Raw genomic sequence first — 11,644 nt, forward strand, 5'->3', positions numbered from 1 at the left:
GTGCCACACTGTGCATTCCCCTGTCACCCACCCCATGCCATACAGTGCCATGCCATGCCATGCCATGCCGCGCCGTGCCATGCCGTGCTGTGCCATGCCGTGCCACACTGTGCATTCCCGTCACCCACCCCATGCCATACAGTGCCATGCCGTGCTGTGCCATGCGATGCTATCCCGTGCTATCCCGTGCCAGGCCGCACAGTGCAGTGTCCCTCTATCCCAGGCAGGGCCGCGCGGTGCAGCCCTGGAGGAGCCGTCCGGGGTGTCGGGGCGGGCCCGGGGCAGGTGTTGCTCACCCTGCTCCTCCCTCCGCTCAAGCCCAGACCCGTCGGTGCCCGGCGGAGCGCAGCAGGCGGCGGCGGCGGCTCAGGTAAGAGATTCTCCCACCCCGCCGGATCTCCCGGGACCTCCGCCCTCCCTCCGGCCGCCCAGGGCGAGTGGAGCGGGCTGGGGAAACTGAGGCACGGCCAGGCGACGGCGCTGGAAAAGCGGTGTGAACCCCGTTCCCCCCCGCCCCACTGTCCCCCTTTCACTCCTTCCTCAAGAGTTGGTGGGTCATGGGGTGCTGGGAACCCCATCCTCCCAGGCCGGCGGTCTCTCCCACCCCAGGACCCGCCGCCAGCCCAGACGGAAAAGAAGGGAAAAGTGGGAGAGGTGCCCAGCGAAACCAGCCAGGGCGGCAGGGAGGGGCCTCCCCCCCACCGCGCCCGACCACCTTTGACCCCTCCGAGGGTGTCACCCTCTCCCCGCCTCGCGCTCTTCATTTATGGTAGGACCTACAGGAAGGCAAAGCAAACAGCCTCGCCTCTCCCCCGCCGCCATCGCGGCACGCCCGGGGTGACATGAGCGATTCTGGGGGTGCAGGGTGGAGGACACCCATGGGTGCATCCCGGCTGGGGGCATGGGGACGAGCTGTGTCCCCGCTGTTGCCCGCAGGGTCCCGGCCCGGCATGGGGGAGGCAAGTGACATGAACAGCGGGATCCTGCTGCACTCGGGTGAGAAGGGGCTTTGGGGGCGAGGGGGGTTTTGGGGTGCCCCTGTTGCCCGTGGGTGCTCTGATGGACGTGCTCCTCCTTCCCAGGCAGAGAAGGGAGCACATCGGTGCAGGGGGACATGCTGGGGACACATGAGCTGCCTGGAGAAAGCTTTGGGGAAATGAAGGGGTGGAGGAATGGAGGCTTCCCCTGCGTTTGGGGAGGCACCCAACTGTAGTGGAGGGTGCTCTGGACAGGATTTGACTCAGACGGGTTTGGCTTGGGATGGCTGAGTCAGACTGAAACCTTCCTCCTGTGCCCCCCTTTCCACCCCCCACTAGAGACGTGTTGCTGCTGGGGGAATTTAATGCATCCCCTGGGGGATTGGAGGACCCATGGGTGCTGGGGGAGGCATTCCTGGGGGGGGTTGGAACAACAATGGGAGCTGCTGGGTGAGTGGAACTGTTGTTCCAGGGGAGTCAGTACACCCACGGATGCTGCTGGGGAGGCAAAGCTGCTCTGCGGCAGCTGGAATACCCATGGGTGCTGCTGGGAGGGCCATGGCTGCTTTTTCCTCCTCCTGCGGTGGAGGGAAACTAAGGCAGGGAGGCTGTGGGGTGGTACCTGGCTGCTCCCACTCCTCCAGACGTCCGTGTGTCTGTTCCAGGCCCTGAGAGCCCGGTGGCCCCAGCGAAGGAGCGGGTGCAGGCGGGGCGGCAGCAGCAGCAGGTGCTGGAGGCCCGGCTCGATGGCTGCATCCAGGAGCTGCGGCGGCTGTGCCTGCGGGAGGCGGTGAGCAGGGCACGAGGACCCGCTGCCCACCCTCACATGTTGCCGTGACTCTGCTCAGTGTCTCTGTGCCGTCCTCAGGAGCTGACAGGGACCCTGCCCCGTGAGTACCCCCTGAAGGCTGGTGAGAAGCCCCCCAAGGTCCGTCGCAGGATCGGGGCTGCGTTCAAGCTGGATGAGATCGTCATTCTGCGTGAGGTGGTGAGGCAGTCCCTGGGGTGCAAAGGCAGTGAAGACCCATCCCCTCCCTCCCCCTCCCCTTCCCTGCTGAAGCTGCCTGAGGGTCACCTGGGCATGTTGCCATCCCCATCCCATGGGGTGCCAAGTGCTGTAGGTGGGAGGGGCAGGGGGGTGTTTTCAAGCATGATGGATGGTGTTGGGGTGCTGAGATGCCCCAGTGAAGGGAGGTGTTTGGGTTCTGAATGCAGTGTGTGGTGTTGGGGTGCCTAGGTGATGGGTGTGGAGGGGGTCCCAGATGTATCAGGATTATGGGAGGAGGTGGGTTGCAAATGTTATGGGTAGTGGTGGGGTCCTGAGCATGATGGGTGGTGGTGGGTTCCAAGAGTGGTGCTAGGCGTTGGGGTCCCAGATGAGATGCTGGGAAGGGTTGGGATTCCAAGTGCTGTGGGTGGTGTTGGGGTGTTAAACATGATGGGGGGCTTGGGGGTGCTGAGGTGCATTTCTGAGCATGTCCCCCATGCCCAGGACCCTCTGGAACGGGAGCGGGCGCTGCAGCTGCAGATTGCTGAGGCCTCCCGCCGGCTCTGCCACGAGGAGAACATTGGACGGCAGGTACGGAAGAGGCGGCAGACGGCGGCGCTCCGGGAGGAGCAGAAACTGCGGGACCTGGAGCAGGTCCTGAGCCAGCGGCGGCTCCTGGCAGGGCAGCAGGACACCAGTACTGCCAAAGGTGAGCCCCCCGAGTCCCACAGATGATGGGGGGATGCTGGAGAGCAGGGAGGCAGAGTGAGGTGCTGCTTGGTTGGGTGTCCCTGGGGAATGCACCCCACTGGATGCAGCCCAGTCCTTCATCTCAAGTGCATGCAGGCCTCTGGATGCACCCCAATATGCTATCCACAATGCCTGCACCCCACTTCCCATCCCTGGTGAATGCACCTCCCTGGATGCACCCCAGTTTCCCATTCCTGGTGAATATACCCCCTGGTTACACCTCAACTTTCCAGTCCCTGTGAATACAACCCAGTTCTACACTCCCAATGAATGCGCACCCCCAAAACGCCCCCCAGCACACCATTCCTGGTGAATACACTCCAATTCCCTGTCCATGCTGAATATACCCCTTGGATGCCCCCTGGAAAGCCATCCCTGGCACATGCACCTTGATATGCTCTCACTGTTAAGGCACCCTGTTCAAGGTGCCCCAATACTTCATCTCTGGTGGCTGTACCCTTGTGAGTGCACCCCAAAACTTTGTCCCCAGTTCATGCACCCCAACAGACCATCCCTTGTGTATGTACTCCCTTGAACACACGCCAAAACTTCATCCAGTGCATGCACCCCAATAAACCATTCCTGGTATATGTAGCCCTTGAATGCACCCCAATAAACCATCCCCAGTGGTACCCCACTGAATCCACCCCAGTACTTCACCTCTGTTGATTGCAACCCCCTGAATGTACCCCAATACTTCACCCTTGCTGTTTGCACCCCATAGCTATACCAAATCACCCATTCTCAGCACTTGCACTGAAAGGGGGGCAGGATGTGGCCCAGCTGCCGCGTTGCCATCCCAGCGGTGGCCTTCCAAGGGGGTCCCCATTTTCTCCGTCTCTGTCCCCTCCAAGGATCAGGGCCATGGTGGTGGTGTCTTTTTCCCTGTTGGTGCCCCCAACCTGCCCATCCTGGGCAGGCTGGGAACTGCTCACAGCTCGGTAGAGCCGGCCTGGCCGGTACCGCTGCCGTCCCAGAGCGTGTTGGGGCAGGCGGCGCGGGAGAGGGGAGCGGAGGCCCGCAGGGACGTGCTGGGTGGTGGAGGGGCCGTGGGAGCGCTTTGGCACCCGGAGGCGGCCCTGGCTGTGTTCTCACGAGGCCCTGCCCCACAGAGCTCAGTGCCTCTGACGGGAGCTGCACGTCTGACACCAGCCTGCTGGAGGAGGGTGAGGGGACTGTGGGCACCAGGGAGGACCCTGGTATGTTCCCTCCATTCCACCCTTCCTGTGTCTCCTCTATCCCAACTCTCCCTGTGCCCCCTCCATTCCAATTCCTCCACTGTGTGTCCCCTCCATGCCATTAACCCTAACCCTAACCCTTCCATCCCAACCCCCCTCATCCCCCCCCCGTCAATCATCCGCACCTGTTCCCTCCATCCCAACCCTCTATCTCTCCTGCAGAGGACACACAGCCACCAGGACCTGCCACCCCACGGAGGTCCCCATCTCCCAAGGACCCCACCAAGGAGGAGGAGTTGGAGTCGAGGCTTCTGATGCCCACCCCCAATCCATGGCAGAAGACTAGCCTGGACAGACCCTACGAGAGGGCCAAAAATCCCAGCATCAACCCTGAGGATGTTGAAAACCAGAGCTCCCAATGCTGTCTTGGGTCCCGGACAGCTGCTCCTGCCAGCTCCTTGGCCCCCAGCAGCCCTGACTCTGCAGGCTCCCCAGTATCCAGGACAGGGGACCCTCCCTACCGGTTTGTCCCCGTCCGGACCCTGGTGCTGTGCCGGCAGGCGGGTTCCAGTGCTCCCAGCACCCCAGAACCATCAGGACGGCAGGGACGGACCCAGTCTCTGAGGTATGTCCTGAGCATGGGGAGGATAGACAAGAGCTTCTGCAGGGGAAGATGGAGATAACCCCATGGAGAAGATAATGGAGAGAACACCAAGGGAAGCGTGGACCTAAATCTATGGGGAGGATGGAGAAAATCTAAAGGGGAGGACAGACATAATCCCATGGGGAGGGGATGGAACCAAACCCAGAGAGCTGATGGAGCTCAATCATTGGGAAGATGGACACAATATTATGGGGAGGATGGAGATAATCCCAGAGACAGGATGAAGGTAATCCTGTGAGGATGTAGGAAAAAACCCTGTGGGGAGGATGGACAGAAGTCCATTGGGAGGAGGTTGGTGATAATCCCATGGAGAGGATGGAAGTAACCCTATGGAGATGATGGAGGTCAGCCCCATGGAGAGGATGAACTGATCCTTTGGGAGGAGGCTGGAGACTGCCCCACAGGGAAGCTGGAGCTAGTCCCATGGGAGGAGGCTAGATGTCTCCCCACGGGGTGGCTGCACTCCACACCCATGGGGGCACTTTTCTCAGGGATTGCCCTGGCTTTGGGGTGAGGGGAAGGGTCCTCCACCAGCCACAGTGTCTTGCCTGCAGGGTGGACCCGTGCTGGCAGCCAGCTGAGCCACGGGGCCGCAGAACCACACCCCGCCGGTGCCCCACCTACTACACAGTCACGGTGCCCACCTCCTGCATCCTGACCTCCAGCCCTGCGTGCTGCTCTGGCTCCGATGACAGCATCTCCGACCTCTCCAGCGTCTCCCACGCCACCTCACCAGGCAGCAGCAGCCCTGACGTGTCCTTTGCAGTTCCGCTGCCCCTTGCTGAGCCTGTTTACTACCCTCGAGGTGCCCTCCAGCTCCTGTCACCTGCTGGCCCCCCGACGTTCCTGTACGAGCAGGATCTGGCCCCGCTGCGGTACCAGCGCCTGGTGCCCTCGCGGAGCCGCATTGTGCGCACGCCCTCGCTCAAGGACTATGGATCCGCTGGAGCCCGGGGGCTCTCCAAGGCTGCTGTCACTGAGGAGCTCAAGTCGTGGCACCAACGGGCCCGGCTGAGGGGTGCCCGGCCCCACTCCCTCGACCGGCAAGGGGCTTTCCCGAGACCTCCTGGTGGGACCACCAGGGACGTGCCCATTGCTCGTGGAGTCCTGTCAGTGGTTCAGGTAGGACATGGGGTCTGGCTGGGAGTGGTCATGTGGGAGAAGGAGGACCCCGTGGGTGCTGTCCTGCAGGTGACATGAGTTGTCATCCTGAGGTAGTATAGGGACATGTGGTTCTGGTGGGGTCCCATGAGGATTTTTAGAATAGGACTGAAGTCCTGAGGGGGTCCAAGGGGTTGGGACATGACTGGGATTCCAGAAGGGACCCTGGAGCAGAACCATGGTCTCAGGAGGGTCCTGAAGAAAGGATCATGGTCCTTTAAGATCCTTTGGGGTAGGATCAGGACCCTCTGAGGGTCCTCTGAGAAGTCCAGTTGAGTCTGGAGGGTCCCTGATGGTCCCTGGGGGAGAATCAGGTCCTGAGTGGGTCTCTATGGGAAGATTAGGGTCCTGGGTTCTGTCACACCCAGATTCCCACAGGCAGGACTCCTGTGGGTCCCTGGAGCAGCACTGGGGTGCCCTTGAGCAGGGAAGGATCCCTGCAGACATTTCAGTGGCCAGCTTCCCCTCTCCACCTTGGAGTCTCGCTGGGACAAATGCATCCATGGCACAGCTGGAGCACATGCTGGGCAAGTGGGGACCTGTTGCCATGCCCCCACAAATCCCCCAGCCCAGCCCTGGTGCCAGGATGTGCCCCCAGTGCTGCCCCCAAATCAGGTGGGGTGCCAACACCCACAGGATATTTGTCCCCCCAGGGTCCCCCGGTGCAAGTGCTGCGACGCTCAGAATCCGGTGTGCCCGTGCAGGTCTACATGCCCGAGAACAGCGAGATTGTCACACAAGTGTGAGTGCCCACAGCCCCACCCAGGGGTGGGGACACATCCTGGCTGGCCCAGGGACGGCGGGGACGTCTCGTGTCTCCAAACCCCGGCGTGGGGGCAGGAGAGGGAGCCACAGTGGGGTGGCAGGGGCTGGCCCCCACCCTGTGTTCCCTCACTGGCACTGCAGTGCTGATAGGGACACTGGGACCCCAGTGCTTATGGTGACCTTGGTGTCACCACAACCCTGAATTTGAAGTTCTGTCTCTAATAAAGGTGGTTTTTGGGATATGTCACTCTCAGGATGTGTCATCTCCATGTCCCCTCTGAGGTCCCCCATCCTTGGGTCCAGTTTGCATTGCCAGGATGGTATCCATGGGTTTGGGGGTTGGCTGTTCTCGAGGCAGTAATGGGGCAATCCCAGTGCCAAGAGGGTGCCCCAGATCCAGCTGTGCACCCCTGGCACCCAGTGACCCAGGCTGGGAAGGGGGCAAGGAATAGATGGAATGGAGGTGAGGGGTGCAGGGTTGGGGTGTGGGAGGGGGCAGGAGGGGTGCAAGGATGGGGTGCAGGGGGAGGGAAATAAGGTGTTCAGGGAGAGGATGGGGTTGGAGAAGGGGTGCTGTGAACCAAAGTGCTGGAGTGCAGGGCAGGCAAACGAGGAGTGCAGGGACGGGATGAGGTGGGAGTAGGGGTGCTGGTAGGGGAAATCATGGGGAGCAGGAGATGGGGAGAGGGTTGGATGTAGGGATGGGGTGCAGGGGAGGTGCAGGGAGTGGTGCAGGGAGGAGCGAAAGGAGGGGGTGCAGGAAGAATTGAAATTAGGGTTGCCGGGGGAGTACAGTGGTGGGAGGGGGGGCAGTGCGAGAGAAGCCGCTCCGGTCCTGCATCCCCGCCCGCCCTGCCCGTGCCCGGGGCCGGCGGAGCTGCTCCTCCCCGTGGGGGCGGGCGGGGGCCGGTGGCTGCGGCGTGAGGGGGCGGGAGAGGGGGGGGACACCGGGCAGCAACGGAGCGCCGCCGGGCTGCGGCGTCACTGCGGGCCTGCGCCGGTCCCGCACCGGCACCGGGAGACGGCGGCAGGGAGGGAGCGACACCGGCACCGGCACCGGCACCGGGCAGCACCGCGGGAGCGGCCCCGGTCCCGTCCCGGGCAGCGCTGAGCGGGGACACCGAGCCCGGCCCCGGGATGGGGCCCGGCGGCCCCGGGAGCGGCTGGCCCCTGGCTGGGACTCTGCTGGTGGCTGTGGCCGCCTCGATGGGTAAGAGGCTTTACGGGGACCGGGGAGGGCCGGGGGACCCGGTGTCACCCTGCGACCGGACACGGTGCCACCATCTGTGACCATGAGTTGTGTGACACACGGCCCCTTTGTCTGAGGGTTGCTTGCGACAAAGTGTCCCCCCCGGGCACTGTGTCTACCACCCCCCCCGCCCCAAACCCCCCTCCCATTGCCGCGTTCGGGGGGTCCCCGAGAGCCGCTGACCCCCGGGAACGGCAGGCATGGAGCCGGTGGCTGACCTAGCTGGGATGCCCAGCCCTGGGGAATTTGGGGGCTTCCCATGCATGAACCCTGCAATAAATTGTGCCTCAGTTTCCCCCTTATCCCTGAGCTGCCTTAGTCCCATTTTGGGATGTGTGAATAATGCCATGTGAGATTCCCGCAAAGCCCATTCCGTGACTTCCCACCCACTGCCCCGGTGTCTCCGGCCGTCCCCCGGCCTCGGCCTGCGACTATTTCTGGGAAGACAGTTGGCTCGGGACAGAAATAGAGCGGGAAGTGCCACTGGAACATGCGGAAGGGGAGGAAACTGGGGCCATCTGGAGGAATCTGGAGGGGTCGCAGGGCTGGGTGGGATGGTGGAGGGTCCGCAAGGGTGTAGGGCTGAATGAAACAAGGTGTGGGGGTACTAGGGGCAGGGTTTAGAAGGAAGTGGGGCAGGATGGAGCAAGATATGGGGGTACACAGGGGCAGGATGGAGCAGGTTATGGAGGATGTAGGGCGGGGTATGAGGGACAGGGAGACAGGAAGGAGGAGGGTATTTGGGAGTGTATAGGGGCACACTTTGGGCGTCCCTGGGGCAGAATGGACTGGGGTACAGGGGAATAGGATACAGTGGGGTATGGGCTGTGCTCATGTGGGGGATGAAGAGCATGGGGTGCCACTGATGCGCCTGAGAGTCGTGATGGCCAGGTGCTCCAAGGCCGTGATTATGGGTGGCTGTTCACAGTGGCTGGGGGTGAAGACTGCCTGTGGTACGTGGACAAAAACGGGTCATGGCACCCCGGCTTCGACTGCGAGTTCTTCACCTTCTGCTGCGGCACGTGCCAGCAGCGGTACTGCTGCCGGGACCCTCTGCGCCTGCTCACCGAGCGCCAGCAGCGCCACTGCCTCGCCTTCAGGTGCCACAGCCAGGGCTGGTGGGGCTGGGGGCTCCCCTGGGTGGGCTGGGTTCTGGGACTGGGTGCTACTATGCACTGGGCAGTGGTGCAGTGGTGCTGGGCACTGGTATTGGGTGCTGGGCAGTGGTATCTGGGCCCTCAAGTAGGTATTGGGCACTGGGTGCTGGTGCTGGGTACTGGGCACCACTGGGTGCTGGCATAGAGTTCTGGGCATTTCAGCAGTGGTGTGAGCACTGCTACTGTGCACTCATGCTCTCATGGCATGAGTAGCACTGCTACTGGGCACTCACACACTCATGTCACTGCTACTGGATGGTGGGTTCTGCACACTGGTGTTGGGTGCTGGGCACTGGTACTGGGAGTTGGACATTGGTGCTGAGCAGTGGCACTGGGTACTGGATGCTGGGTGTTCTGCACTGGTACTTGGCACTGGGCACTGGGTGTTAGGCACTGGGCACTATTACTGGGTGCTACATGGAGGTGCTGTGCACTGATTCTGAGCACTGGCGAGTAGTACTGGGCTGCCAGTCTGTTGGCTCTGGGTGCTGGACACTAATACTGGGTGCTGGGCAATGAGAGCTGGGTACTGGGAACCAGGCAGTGGTGCTGGGTGTTGGATACTGGTACTGGGTTGCTCTGGGCACTGGTACTGGGCATTGGTGGTTTGCACTGGGTGCTGAGCACTGCTACAGGGTGCTGTGCACTGGGTACTGGTACTGGGCTCTTGGCATTGGTACTGGGCACTGCTACTGGGTGGGCAATGCTACTGGTCACTGGGCAGTGGTCACTGGTACTGGGTGCTGACAGCAGTGCTGGACAGTGTCACTGGACATTGGCTCTGGGCACTGGGCAGTGTCACTGGGTGCTGGGCACTGGGCAGTGGGTGCTGGTTGGGGGTGCGTGCCCCGGGTGCCCCCCAGGCCCTGCTCCCCACGCCTGGGGGTCCCACAGCCCCAAGACCATCGCGGGCATTGCCTCAGCCGTGGTACTTTTCATCGCCATCGTCACCACCATCGTCTGCTGCTTCATGTGCTCCTGCTGCTACCTGTACCAGCGCCGGCAGCGCCTCCGCACCCCCCTGCAAGGTGCGGGGCTTGGGGGGGAGGAGGGTGCAGGAAGCCCCTCTAGGAAAAGGGGCCGAGGGGGCCTAGTGGAATTCAGGGGGAACGGGGATCTGGTGGAGGGCTGTAGGGGTGGGGGTGTGCAGGAGGAGGGGATCAAGAGGGTCCTGCAGGTAGGGAGGTGCAGGGTTAAGAGGACCTGGGGAATGGGAGGGTGCAGGAATGGGGTTTGCAGGGGGAAATTGGAGTGTGAGGGTTGGGCAGCAGGGGTAGGGGGCTGCAGGAGGGTTCTTGAGGTACAGGATGGTGGGATTTTGAGGGGGCCTCAAGGAAGGCTGGGAGGCCTGGGGGTGGAAAGGGGGAAGCTGCAGGGATGGGGGTTTGCAGGATCCTGTCAGTACAGGGTGGAGGGGTCTGGGTGGGGCTGGATATGTGCAGGGGTGTTGGGGTGCAAGGCAGAAGCTGAAGGGATGAGAAGGAGCAGAAGAGTCCTGTAGGTGTGGGGTGGGGGGTTGATGGGGCAGGCAAGGAGAAGGGGGGCTGTTGGAATGCAGGGGGGGATTGGGAGGGTGGGGAACTGCAGGGATGGAGTGTAGGAGGCAGGGTAGGGTACAGGGATGGGGGAGCAGTTCTGAGGTACAGGGTGGAGGGGTTGGGGGGGGGGGGGGGGTGAGGTGCTGGGACCTGAAGGGATTTGAGGGGAAAATTGGGCACTGGGGTGGGGGCTGTGGATAACACCCCGGCGCCCACCCCGAGGGCCACCGCCATCCTTGGGCACCATCCCTCCCCTGTGCCGGGGTGCCGCAGACCTCCCTGATCTCTCCCGCAGGCCCGGAAATCCCCCTGTCCAGCTACGCCCCCCAAGCTCCCCCCGCTCCCTTCCCCGTGGACCCCAAAGCCGGCCCTGTGCCTCCCCCGCCTGGCTTCGCCCCCATGGCCATGTACCCCCAGCCCGGCCCTGCCGCCCAGTACCCCCTGTACCCCTCCGGCCCCCCTGTCTACAACCCCACAGGTGAGCACCGGGGGGGGGGAACGGGGACCCTCCCTATTCCCCAGGGGCTGGTGACACCCCATCTGCTCTCCCCGCAGCACCGCCGCCCTACGTCCCGGCACAGCCCAGCTACCCCGGGGCATAAACCCTCGCAGGGAGCCCCGCACCTGCCGCCGGACAGCGGGGCCCGGCTGGGGACCCCTGGGACCCCCCCTGGCGCTGGGGGGCTGCCCCAGCCGGCGCTGGATCGGGCTCCTCCCGGCCATCCTGGGGTGATCCGATGCCAGCAGAACAGGGCGGCCCTTGTGCCACACACTGGGCCCTTTGTGGGCGCCTCCTCCCCCGGCTCGGGGAGCTGGCGGCCCCCAGCACCCGCGGGGGGTCCCCCGGGGGAGAGGGGGGTCCCCCGAGGGCCGGGCACCGCGGCCTCCCTTCGCTCCCACACCTGGATCCACCCCCTGCTCTTCCCCCCAGGACTGGCATTAAACCACGTCTTGTGCCCACAGCCTTGTGTGGTCTCGGTGACTCTGACGGGGAAACAAGGGGAGGGCAACGCCCCCAGCCCCTTCCCGCGAACTGTGAGGGGGGGAACATGAACTCCGCCCTGTCCCTTCTGCTCCCGAGACTCCTGCATCTCAAAATTGTGTTGGGGCAGGAAATTCCCACCAAATCAGCCCCTTGGAGGAGCTGCCCGTGTGGAGTCCCTTGTGCCATTAAAGGGATTTCCAACTGCCCTGCCCTGGAAAAGCGAAGATTAAAG

At 63.2% G+C, this 11,644-nt stretch overlaps 2 protein-coding genes across 2 annotated transcripts; both read left to right on the forward strand.

The window, feature by feature from the left end:
- Window positions 1-927: 927 nt before the first annotated feature.
- On the forward strand, window positions 928-6,464 carry INAVA (innate immunity activator; the record flags this gene model as incomplete). The annotated part of the gene is made up of 8 exons (XM_083878304.1): window positions 928-996; window positions 1,643-1,767; window positions 1,846-1,965; window positions 2,470-2,674; window positions 3,828-3,914; window positions 4,116-4,518; window positions 5,112-5,679; window positions 6,372-6,464. The coding sequence occupies exons 1-8, from the start codon at window positions 951-953 to the stop codon at window positions 6,462-6,464; spliced, it is 1,647 nt and encodes a 548-aa protein (XP_083734430.1). The 5' UTR covers window positions 928-950.
- A 992-nt stretch (window positions 6,465-7,456) lies between these two features.
- Window positions 7,457-11,089, forward strand: SHISA4 (shisa family member 4). Its single transcript, XM_083878316.1, has 5 exons — window positions 7,457-7,693; window positions 8,661-8,832; window positions 9,784-9,917; window positions 10,723-10,905; window positions 10,983-11,089. The coding sequence occupies exons 1-5, from the start codon at window positions 7,621-7,623 to the stop codon at window positions 11,027-11,029; spliced, it is 609 nt and encodes a 202-aa protein (XP_083734442.1). The 5' UTR covers window positions 7,457-7,620; the 3' UTR covers window positions 11,030-11,089.
- Window positions 11,090-11,644: the final 555 nt, after the last annotated feature.

This window comes from Zosterops lateralis (assembly GCF_965231275.1).
Source record: "Zosterops lateralis genome assembly, chromosome: 26".
Lineage (NCBI taxonomy): Eukaryota > Metazoa > Chordata > Aves > Passeriformes > Zosteropidae > Zosterops > Zosterops lateralis.